The 19,561-nt window shown below is 39.9% G+C and overlaps 1 protein-coding gene across 1 annotated transcript; it reads left to right on the top strand.

Moving 5' to 3' along the window:
* Positions 1-1,263: 1,263 nt before the first annotated feature.
* LOC122731814 (high affinity immunoglobulin epsilon receptor subunit beta-like) lies at positions 1,264-13,615 on the top strand. Its single transcript, XM_043972085.1, has 6 exons — positions 1,264-1,407; positions 5,089-5,223; positions 9,800-9,856; positions 10,256-10,402; positions 11,311-11,397; positions 13,493-13,615. Exons 1-6 carry the CDS (start codon positions 1,264-1,266, stop codon positions 13,613-13,615), a joined length of 693 nt encoding a protein of 230 aa, XP_043828020.1.
* The last annotated feature ends 5,946 nt before the right edge of the window (positions 13,616-19,561 follow it).

Consider the following 19,561-nt stretch of genomic DNA (forward strand, 5'->3'; position numbering starts at 1 on the left):
CAAATGGCATGTTCTCTCTTAGAAAACTAGTCTTGGCAGTCTGTGAGACTTCTCCCTGACCATTACTGTCAGCCACAATGGTGCTTCTTGTGCCTGCAGTAAGGACTGAAGCCATAAGCTCAGCTCTAGAACTCTTTGTCTGAATGTCTGTGGCACAGCATGTACTAGACCTGCCTGAGATCACAGGTTTCAGCTTTCAGCATCTCCTTGGCCTTCTCCCAGAATCTGGAGTTTTAACAGAACACCAATGGCTTCTGAAAAAAGAAGGAACATTTCAAAAGATTATTCTAGATAACATCCTCTCTCCATTGTCCTTCTCTACCTAGTCCCCAAATATCAGGGGTCTTCTCATCTAAATCCAACCACTTTGGATATGAGTTTGAGTTTCCCCTGGGACAGCTGGCCTCTTTGGTTCATAAGAATGTGTTCTAGATCCTAGCTTCTAAAACTATGGATCACAACCCCATATGTGGTTGTAAAACTGAATGGGGGGGGCAGTCACAAAAATTTGGCAATAGTAAAAGGTTAAGAAGCTTTGTTATATACCTATATACTTTGAGTCATTAAAAAATTTCTCAGGTGAAAAATGGGCATGAGTGGAAAAAGCTTAAGAAGCCCTGTTCTAGGTAAAGAGTCAGAAGATTCAGCCATTTCAATTTGCTAACTAGGTAACCCTAGTTGTGTCATTCTTATAGCAAAATCATTTATTCATTCTTATACTCATTATTCACGTTCGAAAAAATGAAATTATTGAACTAGACAATCTCTAAAATCAATGGTCATCTCATCTTTTCTTCCACATCAGTACATATTCCTTTCTATAAAATGTCCTAAGTAGATTTGGAAAAAATGGGTTTGTCCCTAGCTTAAAAGTTGAAAATCTTCTGAGTGATTTTGCATATAAAAACAATATAAACTGAATGTGGGGATGGAGAGTGAGAGTTCGTTTAGGGACACTTGCAGTTAATTGAGGTCATTGGACTTCATTATAGAGAAATGGATGGATGGATGGATGGTTTTAATGTTCTTTTTCTTTCTTTCTCCCAAATTGGTATTGGGATAAATAGGTAGAATTTGGTCCTTTAGGGAAAGATACATGGGAGTATTATAAGATTCATCAAAGATGGCAAGGTCAAGTGGGTTTTGTGGTATTACAACAACACTGATATGGCTGTCACTGAAACTTTATAAGGCTCAACATCTGGAAGGGGTTTGATAAAAATGAACTGACTGACTCCTTGATCCAGGTTTCACTATATCAGTATGACATCAGATATACAGCTGCCCACTAGAACTCCCCCCGGGGATGATGACATCATTCCAGAGAAAGCCGAGGTTGCCAAGTCTCCGTCCAGTACCCGGGACAGGCTATGGAGCTTCCTGAAGATTGTACTACAATTTCTTGGTGTAAGTCAATGGACTCAATCATAGCTAAGTACTGTTACCTAGGAGATAGGGTGTTTGCCCTTTGAGAAATGAAATTCATCACTGAAGGTCCCTGGGGTTGTTGAATTTGGGTGCCTGTTCTAGAAAAAACAATGGCAATTTTTTTTAAAATATCTTTTTCCCTCTTAACTTACATGAGAGGGGCAGCTAGGTGGCACAGTGGATAAAGCACTGACCCTGGATTCAGGAAGACCTGAGTTCAAATCCGGCCTCAGACACTTAACACTTACTAGATGTGTGACCCTGGGTAAGTCACTTAACCCCAATTACCTCACTAAAAAAAAAAAAAGAATGTAAGTTAAATTGCATGAGAGTATCACCTACTACAAGAATTAAACACACTTTGGTTTTTTTCCTTAACATCTTCTAACAGTCATTTTTACACAGGGGAATAAGGCGGAGAAGATGCAAAGGTCAAGGATAAGGACAAGGACAAAGTTTATGGGAAGACATATATGCAAAAAAATTAAAATATTGGGAATTTTCATGGATGCTGCAAATTATTTGAATAGTAGAACTCAGAACATAAAATAGTGCAAGAAAGCTGTTCATCTCAAGGTCTTGGTAAACTTTTCCAAATGGTGTTCATTAGAGATCCTGTTTAGGAAAAAAAGAGAGAGAGAAAGAACCCCTGATGTTATCAACTTTCAAAGAGAATCTAGGTTTCATATTTTTAAAATCATAGGTGGGGACAGCTAGTTGGTACAGTGGATAAAGCACCAGCCTTGGATTCAGGAGGACCCAAGTTCAAATCTGGCCTCAGACTTGAACACTTACTAGCTATGTGACCCTGAGCAAGTCACTTAACCCTGATTGCCCCACAAAAGCAAAAAAACAAAAACAAACAAAAAAAACATACAGAGATGAAACAAGGAGTAAGAAGAGAAAGGAAGAGGAGATCAGAGGAGAGGAAAGTCAGGACACAAAGGAGGTGGCATGAGGGAGGGAAAGGGAAAGGAAAAGGAACATGAGAGATATTCAAAGTATTTCTGTTATATCATATTTCTGTTCTACTTTGACCTTTCAAACATTTATTTCCTTTAATCCTATCTGCTATATGAATGCTTCAAAAACTTAAGTGCCACAAAATGCCAGGGTTTTTTTTACTACATATATTAGAAAATTATTATTACATACATAATTTAGTACATAGACAATTATCATCATTGAGAAATCTAGTGTGTTCTACAAGAGCCAAAAGAACTTGTGTTAGAATGAGAAAAGTACCCCATGGGCAGCCACTTTGTAAATTGTGTTTTACCAGATTCTAGGAACAGTGGGAGGCAGAGTGGGAGAGAGAAGGAGAGGAAGAGAGACAGGGAAAGAGAATAATAGAGGAAGAAATGGAGAAGGAGGAAGGGAAGGCAAAGGAGGAGAGGGAAGAAGAGGAGAGGACAGGACAGGACAGGAGAGGACAGGGGAGGACAGGACAGGACAGGAAAAGACAGAACAGGACAGGAGAGGAGAGGGGAAGGGAGGAGAGGGGAGGGGAGGAGAGGAGAAATCCTATCATCAAAGAGTTGAGGTGGTATGAATGTGCAGATCACTAAAGTCAAGGATGATAATGGCTGAGGGAACTGCAACATGCAAATTGATGCCCTCAAATGCATGGGCTAAAATTGGGGTACAGAGGAAGACTACTAAATAAGTAGTGAACTCCATGAGAAAGAGAATGATCAGTACAGGTGGGGGTGGGGAAATCATAGAAAGCAGCTATGATGATAGAGATGGATTAATATATTTAGTTGGCTTGAACCACAAAGAAAAGGTTGGAGAGTGAACGATTGTATGAAGAAAGTCGGGAAATAGCAGTGAAGAGAAGGCTTTCCCACTCCTGTAGGGGTATTTTAGGGGTGCATGAGAGAAGACATAGCCAGGACTGAAGAAATTTATCAGGGATTGATGCTGTCTTCCAACAGGGGGCAGGTTTTTATTAGTGCAAGAAGATGAAGGTAGTGTGAGAAGTTTAATATTAAAGATGTTTGTGAAAAGTAGAGTGAGTTTTTGTAGTGGTTAAGAATTGGAAATCAAAGAAATGTCTAAACAAGCTGTGGTATGTGGCTGTAATGGAATATTTTTGTGCTATAAGAAATGACAAAGAGGATGATTTTCAGAAAGGCTTCGAAAGAATTATATGAACTGGGGCAGCTAGATGGCACAGTGGATAGAGCACTGGCCCTGGAGTCAGGAGTACTTGAGTTCAAATCTGGCCTCAGACACTTAACACTTACTAGCTGTGTGACCCTGGGCAAGTCACTTAACCCCAATTGCCTCACTAAAAAAAAAAAAAAAGAATTATATGAACTGATATATAGTGAAGTGAGAAGAACCAGAACGTTGTACATAGTGACAGCAATATTGTTTGATGAAGAACTGTGAATGACAGCTCTTCTCAGCAATACAAGACAATCCCAAAGGACTAATGATGACACATACTATCTACCTCCAGAGAAAGAACTGATATCGATGTTGATGGAACATAGACTGAAGCAGGCTATTTTTCCCTTTCTTTTCTTTCATTTTTTTCTTTTATTCAAATTTTCTTATATGAAATGACTCATATGATAATGTTTTACATAATTGCACATATATAACCTATGTCTGATTGCTTAGCACCTCAGAGAGGGGCAGAGGGGAGGGAGGGAAGAAGGGATAGAATTTAGAAAACTTTAAATAAAAATGTTTATCAAAAATTTTTAAAAGAAAAGTAGGGTGGAAGTAGCAGGGGACACAAAGGAAGATGACAGTTAAGAGCCATGATGACTGAGGAGAGAAACAGGTAATATGGATGAGAGGGAACAGGAAGTGGTGGTATGGTCAGGCAACTTCTTCCTAAACAATCTGAGTGATAAATTCCTTGAATTCTGACTAGCACCAAGAGCCAGAAGTCACACAGTTCCCAACAGCAAGGGCAATTATGTCCATTATCACGACTTCAAGATTTCTTTCATAAGCAATTCAATAAAGACCATTTCAACAAACACTTCTTCATGAATCCTTCCTTGATGACTATCCTACACTGGGTGTGTCACTCCTGCTCTTACTACTCACTTTGCACTAATCATATAGTGTTGTCGTGTTTGTTTTTTTCCTGAGCAGGAATCCTTGTATGTATGATATTTGTCACAACCAGCATGGGAACTTGATGATGTGTTCATAGCTACAAAGTACTTTATAACCATCGTCTCACTTTTTCCTCATTTTCCTTCCTTCCTTCCTGGTAGGTGTTATTAATATCCTTATTTCACCGATGATGAAACTGTGGCAGGTAAACACTTAGTGACCTCTCTATGGTCACACAGCTAAGGAAGTATCTGAGGTTGGGTTTGGATAAACTCAACTCCCTGGCCATCCCTCTTTATGGCACATATTTGATAAACACTGTTTGATAGGCAAAAGAGCTTCCTGGATATGTTTAAGCATAGAGGAGATGTTTTCCCCCGTGGAGCCCATTTCCAATTTTAGGGATACAGGCCCCACTTTCTAATACCTTGGCACAGAGACCCCAATATCCAGGGGCTTCTTCCTTGACTTGGTTTGTATGACACAGGGAACATGACCATGTTGGACCTAGATGTTCTTCAGATGAGGACTCTCCTATGTGAAATATCTCCATCCTCAAGGCTTCTTTTTCCCATTCAGGCACTTCAGATCTTAATTGGCCTGATTAATACCAGCTTATGGATGAAATGGGTCTCGTGGATGTCAGTGAAACAGCTAGAGAGAGGACATCTTGAAATCTTTGCCTCAGGCTATGCACTGTGGGGAGGACTGAGTGTGAGTACATTTATAAAGTCCCTTTTCTGATGTCTCATGAAATTTTTCATTTAGTAGCCTTAGACAATGGGGCATAGAACAATAGAACTGGAAGAGACCTTTGGCATCATCCAGCAAAAGCCTCTCTTCTAAGAGATAGGTCTGCAACTGAAGCCCAGAAAGGACAAGTGACTTGATCACATAGGGAGCTTTCAGTCAAGAGAGTCATGAAACCTTGTACTTCATTACCCCTCCTCCTCACCCATGCCACTTAATAATGTGCTCAAATTATTCCTTAGAGAGCTACGTGTTACCTATTCATCTGTGTGTTCTCATACAAGTCAATGGGTGAAAGCTAAACTAACCAAAAATATCACAGTCCATCACTTCAAAGACCTTTGGCCCCCAAAAGCAAAAGAGATGGAAGTTTGTTCCTATATTCCAGAAAGAAAGTGAAAACTTTTCATTTCGTCCCAAGGAGACAACATCGTAGAATATTAGAGTTCCAAAGGAAAATAGAATATATGGATGATTGGAGCTAGAAAAACAAGTTAGAAAGGTAGAATGAGGTGACTTTTCAAGTAGTAAATCCCCAGATGACATCCAGCACAAGGTCTCTATCTCTCTTTACAGAACATTTCTCTTCACCCCAATCTACTTCTTTTTCCCTCCCCTTTTCAATCATTCCTCACCCTTCCCCACCCACTCCCCTGCATGATCTTTTCTTCCAGGAGACACCTTCCCCTCAATACTAGCCCTCAATTTGACCCAGGCACAATCTCCATTCTATTTTCTCGTGGGAACAGACTAATTTTGTGTGATTTGAACTTCCCAGCCTTTATATTTAAAGAACTTGCAGAACTTGCTTTTTTAATTTAATTGTTAAGTTTAATGACTATCTTTGATTTTGAGTTATGTTGATATTTGGTTTTGTATCTATGATTTTTTTCTATTGGTATTTCATTTTCTGTGTTCAGAAGTTCAGGAATTCTCTTGTATCATGTCTTAAATTATGGATTTCAGCTTTTGTTTTTTTCCTTCCTTTCTTCCTTTCCTTCCTTCTTTCCTTCCTTCCTTCCTTCCTTCCTTCCTTCCTTCCTTCCTTCCTTCCTTCCTTCCTTCCTTCCTTCCTTCCTTCCTTCCTTCCTTCCTTCCTTCCTTCCTTCCTTCCTTTCTTTCTTTTTTTGCCATGTTCTTCTGGAATACCTATGATCCTTAGGCTGTTTCTATATATCCTGTCTTCCCATCTTCAAGATCAGTATGTTGTTGCTGAGACAGTGTACATATTTGGGGGGGGGGGGGGGCAGGGCAGTGAGGGTTAAGTGACTTGTCCAGGGTCACACAGATAGTGTTAAGTGTCTGAAGCCAGATTTGAACTCACCTGAATCCAAGGCCAGTGCTTTATCCACAGCGCCACCTGGCTGCCCTCTAGTGTACATATTTTTAATGTCTGTTTTTATTTCTCTTATAGATTGTCCTGTGCTTCTTTGTATTTGTATTCACAATCTATTATCCTATCTTTTGTTTTTTGTGAGTCTTGCCATCGCAGATAAGAATTTTTCTCTCTTTTGCCCATTATTTTATGCTATTCAGGTCTAATTTCTTTTTTAAACCAACCAGAAACAAGTTTTTGTGGCTCCATATTTTCCTCAAATTCAGTTGGGTCCCTTGTTTTATTAAATGTTTGAACATGTTCCTTTGTTTTGCAGGATTTATTTCCCAGATGCCTGAACTCATTTAGTAGATCTAAGGGTCAAATATCATTTTGCTCCTAATGTTTTCCCTGCTGATTTATCTGCTTTGGTTCAAGATCTTTAAGTTTTCTTTTTCCAAAGATCTTGGGTAATTTCTGGGTTTTTCCCTTTATTTTCCACCATGGCTCAATTCCTGACTCCCTTCCCTCTGTTGGCAATTTTCATGGGGCTGAGCTTCAATTTGTCTCATCCTTCTCCCAGAATGGGCAATTCACTGTTCACCAGCCTAAATCACTAACTACCATGAGGGACTTTGGAGAAACAGAACTGGCCCCAACTGGATGCTAGGGTCTTTCACTCAGGCTTAGCAAAGTGCCACACGATCACACACCCCCACCTCCATACACTCACAATGTCCTGCTCTACTCCCTCTGTCCTTAGTTCTTTGCCCCAGCATCGGCAGTTCAAAGGGTTGCTGCTCTTTTGCTACAGGATTGATTTCTATAATTTGTGTCTTTGAAGTTCTGGGAGGCAGGAATATATGTGGGGCTGAGCTCTATTTTGAGCCTAGACATACAGACTTCTCCTTTTTTCTGTTCCTCTATTCTCCTTCAAAAATATTTTGCAACACAGAATGCTACACAGTGCAGATTGCCTATCACAACACCAGAAAGCTTTGGAAGCCTAGAGCCTAGCTTCTTAAACTGTAGGTCGAGACCCAGTGTAACTGAATGTGAGGGCAACAGTAAAAGGTTACAAATACCTATTAGATAGACCCATAGACCCAGAGTCACACAAAAATTTCGGAGGCAAAAAGGGGTTACAAGTGGGAAAAGTTTAAGAAGACCTGGCCTAGGGTGGCTGACAGAGCACCGGCCCTGGAGTCAGGAGGACCTGGGTTCAAATCTGGCCTCAGACACTTAACACTTACTAGCTGTGTGACCCTGAGCAAGTCAGAAGAAGAAGAAGAAGAAGAAGAAGAAGAAGAAGAAGAAGAAGAAGAAGAAGAAGAAGAAGAAGAAGAAGAAGAAGAAGAAGAAGAAGAAGAAGAAGAAGAAGAAGAAGAAGAACTGGCCTAGAGTACTGCCATGGCACTGGCTGCCTGGTCCACCCAAGAAAACTTGTGTAGCCTTGAGTCTGGCTCTACAAAGCACCGAAAAGAGGCAAATGGGGTCCAGGGTCTGGGGGTAGGTTTTGTTACAAGCCCTAGTGTTAAGTCCTTGAGTTTTAGTGCAAATTCATGTGTTGGGTGATTGAGTTGGCTAGTGCATGCAGCTCATGACAGCAACATGGTGAGCAGTATAAGAGGGGCTTCTGAGGGAGCTGAGGATAGGTGGCAGGTTGCGATTTTTTAAAACTTTGTTTTGGATCCTGGATGCCTTTGATGATTGAGACAGCTGAAATTGCTTTAAATTGGGTATGTGATGTTTGTTTTGGAGATATTTGAGAGGTTGCAGAGATCAGAGAAAATGCTTAGTCATCTGTCTTGTGGTACACATAATCTGAAAGTCAATCACATGGTTTCTAATGTCTCTTCCAACTTGGAAATTTATGAGCCGATCAACCGCCCCCTTGCCCTCTTGTTCTGTCACAGGGGCCAAGTTCCAGCATCAGAGATAATGACCTTTAAGTTCTGAACACTCCTTAGTCTTCAAATATTATTTGGTAAGATTCATGTACCCCCTGAATACTGACGTAGTGTAAACTGTTATCAGTTGACACATTTTTAGGAAGAAGATGATTGCTGATGACATCAAGGCTTAATCTGAGAGGAAATTGATGGCGGAAAGTAGACATCAGGAAATGGCACAGAATAGTGATTAGAGAGGCCCCTGAACCCATTTTGGGTTTATTTCATAAATTCACCTGTGGTCAAGTTTGAACACAGAACTTTTTGACATCTTTAACGTATAGATTGTAAACCTTTCACTAGAAGACAATAATACTTTTGTTTTGGCGAAGCAATTGGGATTAAGTGACTTGCCCAGGGTCACACAGCTAGTAAGTGTCAAGTGTTGAGGCTGCATTTGAACTCAGGTCCTCCTGAATCCAGGGCCAGTGCTCTATCCATTGCACTACCTAGCTGCCCCCAATAACACTTTTATTAAAGACTTTTAAAAAAATAATTATCAAATTCAACAATCTCACTACCATCTGAAATAACCATAGACAATTAACTCAGATGCTTTTCCTCTTCATAAATTCAACCAATCAGTTCCTTACCATTGTCTATAAATTTTTCATCGTGTGAACCTGGTGCAAAGCATCACAAATCATTTATTTATCCAAGTATAACAGTGCCAGCTGTGGGGACGGCACTAATATTCACTCCACAGGGAGCATAGATACCATAGCAGTTAGAAGTATGTTATATTGGGGGCAGCTAGATGGCTCAGTGGATAAAGCACTGGCCCTGAATTCAGGAGTACCTGAGTTCAAGCCCAGCCTCAGACACTTGACACTAGCTGTGTGACCCTGGACAAGTCACTTAACCCTCATTGACCTGCAAAACAACAACAACAAAGAAGTATGTTATATTAGGTTTGGTAGACAGAACTCAATTTATGCATTTGGATAGGTTTTTATTATGAATATTTGGGGGCTTATGTCATGTTTTCTATTTAGTTCCCAGGGAGGAGAATCCTTATTAGTCTTGTGAGAGCTATAGAGTTGACAGGAATTCAGTAAATGCAGATTAATTGTTATTAGCACTAAAAATCTATAGAGAAACTAAAAGATGGTCTAGCAAAAATTATCGGCAAGAACTATCCTCTTCCTTCTATTCTATGGTTCTATTTCTCACCATATCAAAAATGGGCTTCACGGAATATAAAGCATCATTAAGGGCTGGGGAAAATGTGGGGATAGACCTCATCTTTGATTCATTTTTCTCTAATTGACAGTTCACTATCTCGGGCATTTTCACACTTATTTCCACAAAGATATTCTCCAAAGTTCTGGTGAGTGATGACATTGTCCCTTTCACCCACTAGCAAGTAAGAAGAACAATTTGACAGATTTTTCATCTCTGGAAATTAATAAGAGTCATGCCTTGGTGTTCTCTCATTATGAAGGCCAGGAAAAATTGGTTGTGGGGTGGGGGGGATAGACTAATAGAGATGCACACAGCCAGAAACTACTATCTTCTCAGTGTAAAAGAATTATTCCATCTAGAGTTGTCATTGGCCAAGACATTATTCAAATTGAATTCGATTAGTATTTATCAGGAAATCAGGCTAGGTAAGGTCTGCTGCTAGATTCATGGAGTTTTAAGAGACAGAGGGATTTGGCCCAGATTGCAGGAAAAGCACTGTTCAGCAGGATAGATGCACAGTGAAAATTAAAAATCTTTCCTTTAGGTAAAATGCTGCCTGGCAGCGAGTATCCTAAGTGCATTTGCTGCACTGGCTGGGATAATCATAATTCACTTCAACATGATTGCAAATCACAGATGCCAGTGGTATGATGCCGATCCGAGCTGCTACAGGAACACTGTCACTATCACTGTAAGTGTTTCTATTTCTGATATCTGACACTACTTAGGGACCTTGCTTTCCCCTTTGTTTTTCATGAGAACAGTTGTCTGAACCACAAGAATCTACATAGCTGGCCATAGTGCCTTTTAGTGAAAATTAGAGAATTTCAGGACACATCTGCAGGGAATATCCCAGCTGTTCCAGATTTCAGGCATCAGTGGGTTCATAAGTGATATACAACAGCACCCTACCATAGATCTTTCCTCCCCTATTCAAAAAAACAAAACAAAAAACAAAAACAGTGAACTAGAAAGGCAGCTGCAGAGCAGTAAATGATTTAGTTCATAAGTACTTAGCCAACTAAGTCAGCTAGGTAGTGCAGTAGATAGATTGCCAGCCTTGGACTCAGGAAGACTCATCTTCCTGAGTTCAAATCTGGCCTCACACACTTACTATCTGTATAACTTAACCTTATTTGCCTCAGTTTCCTCATCTGTAAAGTGAGTTGGAGAAGGAAATGGCAAACCACTCCAGAATCTTTGCCAAGAAAACTCCAAAGGGGTCACAAAGAGTCGGACGTGACTGAACAACAACAGTAAAACTTAGCCAACTGCCTTATGGTAGAAAAGTGGAATAGGCCAAGGAGCCAAAAAGAAGATGAAAGACAGCAGAAGAGAAATAAATGGGGGGTCCACAGGAGAGAGCTACTTTGTCACCACCTGGCATCTCCCATCTTCCTTCCATCCCCTCACTCTCCTGCCCTTAAATTTATAGTGAATAGCTCTCCTATGAAGCCAGGTTCTCAAGCATTCTTTTAGGCACTCAGAGGCAAAGACCAACCCCAGTGGTAACTTCTGTGTCCTTTAGCCTCTATTCCCTACAATCGTGTTTATTATGCTTCAGGTATTCCGCTTGTATTTTTGTCTTGTATTTTTCAGAGCTTTATCTTGGGGAAGCTCACAATGGCTACTATGGAGTTCTGCATCTCAACCTTCCTTATCGCCCTTTCTGCCTTTCAGATCAAGGTGCCCCTTTAAAGCTATACTTCTCAGGGAATACCGTATATCTGGAAGACAGGGGAGATCAGGGAAAACTTTGAAGAAACACTGATTGCCAACTACCCAGCTATTGAAGAGGAGCTTCTTCAGAGGATATTTACAATTAGGAAATCTCCTTGATTTCCTTTTGTGAATTCAAACAATCTTCTGTAATCACATTGACCTCACCTTTAAGGACCAGTTCAAATAGTTAACGACTAACGAATCTCTCCTAGAATAGTTCAATGTCTCAATCTAGACACATGGTTACACAAAACATACATAAATATAAAAAGGTAAAGTCAGCCTCTTCAGCCCAACTGCAGAGACACATTCATTGCCTTAACTAGAAGTAAGGCTGAATTCACTATTGGCAACCTATCAAATGTGCCAGTGAAGTTAAAGAACGGTCCCTGACTTATGCAGCTGAGCTCTACTCATCATGCATGTTCACATGCCTCTCTGACTTCTAACTAGGATGACTTCTTAGTGTTATTGTGTTTGGAGTCAGGAATACTTGAATCTAATTCAAGTAAGGCAATTCCTGCTTGAAGCACTGACAATTGTGACCCTGGGTCTCAATTATCCATGATGTAAAATGAGGTTAATAATAGAAACAAACACAGTGAGTTGCTATAAGGGGAAAAGAAGATAAATCTCATAAAGTGCTTTGTAACCCTTAATGCTCCCTATTATTGCTAGTTATTGTTAGTAATAGATATTGGACTTGGTAATTCCAATATAGAAAAGTCCCACATAGCAAAGTCCAATATAGAAAATTTCTATATGAATAAAGTCCCTCTACCAAAGCAGACTGCAATTTTTCTGAAACATAAAGTTTTAGAGAAAGGCTTGAAGAACCATGAGTTTAAGTAACTAGCCCATGTCACAGAGTCAAGATGTATGAGTCAAGATTTGAACTTTTAGCCCCTGGCTCCATGGCCAAGTAGAATCCCTCTGCCACTTACTGAATCAAATTTACAAAAGGCAGATTCACTGGGACTATGTTGATATCGTCAGTAGTGCATCTCAGAAGATTACACTGAACAATCATAAAAGCAATTTTTGGCAATGTAATTTGAGCATGACATTGATAAGCTTGAAATCATTGAAAGCACCATGACCAGGAAGATGAGGGACACTGAGTCCTGATCATAAGAGGTTAAGGTGAAAGAATTGAGAATGTTTAACCTGGAGAATGAGCATTTGTGTTGGCGGGGTGGGGGTTGGCGAGGCGGGAAGGAAGGAAGAGTGGTACAATATCTGCATTCAAATAACTGACACAGGGAACAGAGATTTAGAATTTTTCTCTTTGGTCCTAAAGAACAGAAGCAGTTACAAGGTGTGCAAATTACAAATAAATACATTTGGACTTACTATCAGGAAATTCTCTTCTTTCTCTCTCTCTCTCTCTCTCTCTCTCTCTCTCTCTCTCTCTCTCTCTCTCTCTCTCTCTTTCTCTCTCTCTCTCTCTCTCTCACACACACACACACACACACAGAGTTCCAAAAAATTAGAACTGTCCTTGTAAGCTCTATTATATTGGAGATTGCTTTGATATATGGATTGGACTTAAATTCCCTTCCAACTCTCAAAAGCATGTGATTGCATAATTTTGTTATTTTGGGTAATTCTTGCCATTCTGTAGCTTCTCCCTGAGATGTTGTCACTAAGGGAGTATGGGGTTGAACCGAGTCCATTTGATCTGCATTTTCTGCACATTTGCTTGCCTGAGGGAGGGTTCTCCCCTTTGAGAGGAGATAAGGGATATCAGAGCATATGCAGCCTTCCAAAACATTTTCCACTCATCCAGGAACTCAGATGTAAAATTCTCTTCCTTTCTCTGTGTTAGGAGGATGTGGAGATGCCAGCCAAGACTGAAGTAGTTTCCATTACTTCTGCACAGCAAGGCAAACCAGATGGGGTAGGAATTGTCAGAATGTGGAAACTGCTAGCCAGAAAAAAAGGAAAGGAGGAGCATGGAACGGGAAAGATGAGGCTGGTGGAAATAATGGGAATAAGAATGGTGGATGGTGATTGGTGAAGGCCATCTCCATTGGAATTCTGAATTGTGTTTTTGCAGGTTCCTGAAGACAAATCAATAAGCATCTCAATGGAAAATCCTTATGAAGACCTGCTCTTTCAACCTGATCCTTATGATGAGATACAGCCTGAGCAAGAAGGATATGAGCAATGCAACCCTTAACTCATGCCTTCTAAGCTGTTGTATCTCCCCCCCCTGCCAAAAAAAAAAAAAGTCCTCAAGGCAAATTATTGACCAACACATTTTCTATACATTCTACCTTTGTAGAGAGTCAACATAGCTTAGTATATCATGAAAGTGCCTCAGAACTGGAAAGATGTGGGTTTAAATCTTCTTTCTGCTCAAATTGAATTTGTGACCTTAAGGAAGACTCACTTAATTTCTCAGTGCCCCAGGTAACCTTGTAAGATAACTTATAGAGAAAATGCAGTCATACATTGCTATCAGAATTGCCTCACTGAGTGTTCCCTACAGGAGTGAAATCAGAGGTTCAGTTCACTTTTTTCTTTTTCTACCTTCTTTTATTTGGACTTACTGTCACTTATTAAAATCTGTTATTCTACCCAAGTGTTGCAATCGTTGTTGTTATTATTGTTGTTTGGTCATTTCACTCTTCATGACTCCATTTAGGATTTTCTTGCCAAAGATACTTGAGTGGTTTGTCATTTCCTTCTCTAGCTCATTTTACATATGAGGAAACTGAGACAAATGGGTTTAAGTGACTTGCCCAGGGCCACACAGGTAGTAAGTGTGTGAAGCCAGATTTGAACTCAGGAAGATGAGTCTTCCTGACTCCAGGCCCAGCGCTCTGTGCACTATGGTGCCACCTAGCTGCTGTCACATATGCACTAATATTCCTTTACCATATAATGATATTATGCACAGACCTGTGAGCTTTGTTCTAAAGGAAATGGAAAACCAATAATACCAAACCAAACTAAACAAAAGCAAATGAGGATCTGGCCTCTGACTTCAGAGCTGGTCTATCCCCCTCATCTGGAATATTGTATTGGTCAGAATATAATAGTCGGGGCAGCTAGGTGGCGCAGTGGATAGAGCACCGGCCCTGGAGTCAGGAGTACCTGAGTTCAAATCCAGCCTCAGACATTTGACACTTACTAGCTGTGTGACCCTGGGCAAGTCACTTAACCCCCATTGCCTCACAAAAAAAAAAGTATAGAATGTAATAGTCTTCCCTCCTACAGGCCACACCTCTATATTCAGTTATCTCTGAAAATCAAAACAAAACATATGATTTTGCAAACAGTAAAGGTCACATACTATTTTCCTTTAAATCAGATTTGAATTACAATTATTTCTATTAAATCTAACATGACATTTTTATTCATTGGATACAGGTCTTTCAGAAAATGTTCTTCTATTCTGATTGGATACAACATGGACCACAGATTTGACATCAGTTAGTTGTTGGGTTTTTTTCTTTTCAGGGTTGTGTTCAATGTGTAAATTGTTCTCTTGGGTCTACTTCATTCTAAATCAGTTCATATAAGTCTCCAAGGTTTTTCTGAATTCATCATATTCGTCATTTTTTTTATTGCTAAATTATATATGACATTCACAGACAACAATTTGTTAAACCATCCCCAAATAAGGGGTTTCATCTATAGAAGAGTTCCAAATCACTTTCTAGATTGTTTAGACCAATGCATGGCTAAACCAAAAACAGATTAATGTGCCTCTCCTCCCATTCCTCCTACCCCCACATACACATATTAGATGACCATATTCCTCCTGTGAATATTTCATGTTTTATATTTATTAATTACATAGAAATCATAGATAAAAGATGTCCACCAGAAAAATGTGCTGCAAATATTTTTTTCCAATTAACTGTTTCTTTTCTAATTCCAATTGATTTGCTTTGGCTTGGGCAGAAACTTTTCAATTTTACATAATTAAATTTGTCTGATTTATTTTCTGAGGTCTTCTCTCTGCTTTGTGTATCTCATACTCTGCCCCCCAAGTCATAATGTATTCACATTATGAATAGGTATCTCCTTCCCTTCTTCTCAATTTTTTTATATAACCATCAATATTTTAGTCATATATTTATTTAGAGTGTATTGTGCTATATGGCATGAAATAATATGGTCCATTTTATATATATATATATATATATATATATATATATAGTTTTCTAGTGTTCTTGCCTCACAACACATATCCTTCTTTTTCTTGTCTACATGTAGATCATGAGAGATTTTGATATAAGATTTGCAAAGAACTGAATGCTCAATCAATCCATGAGTTAACAAACATTGATCAAGTACTATATGCCAATCATTATAGTAGGCAAGAGTGAGAGAAATACATAAATGAAAAAATCCCTGACCTCCAGAAGCTAATGTTTTATCATGGAAATCATATGTTCACATGCCAGTCATTCAAATTAAACACGGAAAATACATGCAAAATCAATACAAGGTAATTTGTCAGAAGCAGTCACTAGCAGTTGAGGGGGTCAGGAAAGACTTCTTAGAGGAGATAACATTTAATTGAGCTTTAAAGGCAATTAGGGATTCCAAGAGATATAAGTGAGGAGAGAAATATGTGATTAAGTTGGAACAGCACATTGTAGTCAAATTATGAAGTAATTTAAATGACAAAGGACTTGATATTTGCTTATAAAGGCAATAGTGAACCACTGGAACTTACTGAAGGGGGTGATGATATCTTCAGACTTGTGCTTGTGGAATTAATGTAAATTCATTAATGAAAAAGCATTCATTAAGCACTGGTAAAATCACAGGTAGCATGCTTAGCACTAGGAATATGAATACAAATATAAAGTTAGTTTCTGAGCTCAAAGAGCTTACCTTCTGGGGAGGGTGGAAATAAGAACTTATATAGCTCCTTCTATGTGCTAAGCACTTTAAAAACATCTCATCTGAGGGGCAGCTAGATGGCACAGTGGATAAAGCACTGGCCCTGGATTCAGGAGTACCTGAGTTCAAATCCAGCCTCAGACACTTGATACTTACTAGCTGTGTGACCCTGAGCAAGTCACTTAACCCCCATTGCACTGCCAAAAAACAAAACAAAAAACAAAAAAACGAAAAAAATATCTCATCTGATCCTCATACCAACCCTGCAAGGTAGGTACAATTATGTCCATTTTACAGTTGAGGAAAGTGAGACAGACAGAAGTTAAATGACTTGTCCAAGGTCACAGAGCCAGTAAGTGACTTTTGTTTTTTTGCAACAAACATTTATTTTATTTTTTTCCAGTTACATGTAAGCGTAGTTTTCAACATTCATTTTCATAAGATTTAGAGTTCCAAATTTTTCTCCCTCCCTTTCCCTCCACAAAACATCAACCAATCTGATATAGGTTATATATGTACAATCCATAAGTGCTCTTTTCATCAGTTCTTTCTATGGGAGTGGATAGCATGCTTCATCATTAGTCCCTTGGGATTGTCTTAGATCGTTGTATTGCTGAGAGTAGTTAAGTCATTCACAATTGCTCATTGAACAATACTGCTGTCAGTATGCACAATGTCCTCCCAGCTCCACTCACTTCACTATACATCAGTACATATGAGTCTTTACAGGTTTTTCGGCTATCATCCTGTTTGTCATTTCGTATAGCACAAAACCATTCCACCACAATCATATACCACAGCTTCTTCAGTCATTCCTCAATTGATGGACATTCCCTTGATACCCAATTCTTAGCCACCACAAAGAGTTGCTATAAATATTTTTTGTACAATTTTTCCCCCTTTTCTCTTTTTCATGATTACTATTGTTAACTGTTTCCTTCCACCCTTTCTCTGTCTGCTCTTCTTTCCTTTCTTTTACTTGACTTTTACCTCCTTAAAGTGGGGCACTGTTCCCAGGCTGCAGTATCCCCAAGCTTCAGAAGTCCCAGGTGGTATGATTTAAGGAGGATCAGGTTCTTCACTCATCTGGCCTGTTCCCTGGTTCGTAGATGATCCCAGACCAACTTGCTAATCAACCAGCTTTGTGTACTGTAGTTGTCAGCTCTGACAAGTCTGTGTCTCTCCCCCACCTGGGCCACTGCTACTCAAACCTACTTTCTGGTTCCCAGCAGGCGTGAAAAACCCAAGTTCTGCCTTAGCACCAGCAAAGACCCCTGTAATCTCCCCCCTGCCAAGACTCAGCCCTCTCACCAGAATGTGAGCTTAGTTCCAGAAGACACTGGCACTGCAGCTGATTCAGAGGCTTTGGGGGTCTCTTTCTCTGGTGAGGCTTTCCTGGAACTGGATCTGTGTCCGGGTGACTGTGGGGTTGAGCTCCACTCCTGTCTCATCACAGCAGCTCCCTCTTTCTGACCTTCCAAGCTGTCCTTGGTTGGAAAATGATCTCAGTACATTCTTCTGTGGATTTTGCTGTTCCAGGAATTGTCCTATGGCATTATTTGGATGATTTTTGGAGTGATTGTGTCATGAGTTTGAGAGCTCACTGCCTTTCCTCCGCCATCCACCAGTAAGTGTCTAACACCAGATTTAAATTCAGATCATCCTGATTCCAGGGCCAGTGCTTTATCCACTGCACCATGTAATTGCTTCCTAAAAAGGGAAGAAAAGACATACAAAGGAGCACTCTCCAGGGAGAGGTGTGTTTTACATTGGGGCATCACAAGGATAGTGACTCACCCCATGCAACAATTGGATTGACATGGGGGCAGCTAGGTGGCGCAGTGGATGAAGCACTGGCCTTGGATTCAGGAGAACCTGAGTTCAAATCCAGCCTCAGACACTTGACACTTAACTAGCTGTGTGACCATGGGCAAGTCACTTAACCCTCATTGCCCTGCAAAAAAACAAAAACAACAAAAAACCCCAATTAGATTGACATTTCTTTCCCTGGAATGGTATTGTTGTTCCAAAAGATAGAGGTGGAAAATGATGCGGGGGAGGGGGGGAAGGGGATATGTCTGTTTCTGTCTCTGTATGTTTGGGGAGGAGGGGGGCCAGAGAAGACAGAAATGTAAAGGGTACACAAGCAGCAAAATGCAATGAAGATGATCAGAGGAGCATTATAATGGCTCTGCATTGGGCTACTAGTGGACAGTTCTGGACAACCAAGGACCAGGTCATCAGTAGATCATGGACCCAGGGTTGGATCTGAGGAACCAGTCAGAAGAGTAGAGGAATATCAATGTGCCACTCTGGGCAGTCTAGATTGGAGTGGGGAAAATAGTTGAGGCTGGAAAGTCAATGAAGAGACAAGTGTAATAATCCGGGCAAAAAGTGTTAAGTTGTTGAAGTAGGGAAGTAAGTGGTCATGTGAAGGGAGAGAAGAAAGATACAAAAAGTATCACTGAGTCAAAAATTGAAGCATTTGGCAGATAATGGGACACATGGGATGCGAGAAAGAAAGGAGTTGAAGATGGTTCCAAAGTTGTGAACTTAGACTACAGGAAGAAAGTTAGGGTGGGTTGTAGGGAAAGATCATAAATTCTGTTTTGAAAATGCCTATGGGACATATATTTTGAAATGTCTAATAGGTAGTTGGTGATATTGTACTGGATTCAGAAGATAGATTAGAACTGAATACAAAGATATGGAAGCAAATGACATAGAGATGATAAATTAAACCGTGGTTGCTGATGAGGTCTCCAAAAGAGAGTATAGAGAATGAAGAGGGTGTAGAATGTCCCTTGGGAGACATTACCAGGGCATTCTTGTAAGATCTATACCTCAGAGGGATAGGGTGAAAGAATATAGAAAATACAGTAAATAGAAAGAGAAGGGAATAGGATGGAAGGCAATATAGTTAGTAATGGTAACTGTAAAAAAAAAAAATTGAAGCAAGTTTGTCTGATAGGCCTCAGTCCTTGAACACATACAGAACTGAGTCAGATTTATTAAAATGAGAGCCATTCTCCAACTGATAGAAGAAATAATCAAAGCCACCCATAGCCATGTGAAAAAAAAATGCTCTAACTCACTACTGATTGGAGAGATTCAGGTCAAATCAATTCTAGGTACTACCTCATACCTATTGGATTGGATAATAGGGCAGCAGAGGAAAGTGACAAATGTTGTGGGGGATATGGGGAAAAGGAGACATTAATACACTCTTGGCGAAGTTGTAAACTGATTCAAACATTCTGTA

This window comes from Dromiciops gliroides, chromosome 6, assembly GCF_019393635.1.
Source record: "Dromiciops gliroides isolate mDroGli1 chromosome 6, mDroGli1.pri, whole genome shotgun sequence".
NCBI lineage: Eukaryota > Metazoa > Chordata > Mammalia > Microbiotheria > Microbiotheriidae > Dromiciops > Dromiciops gliroides.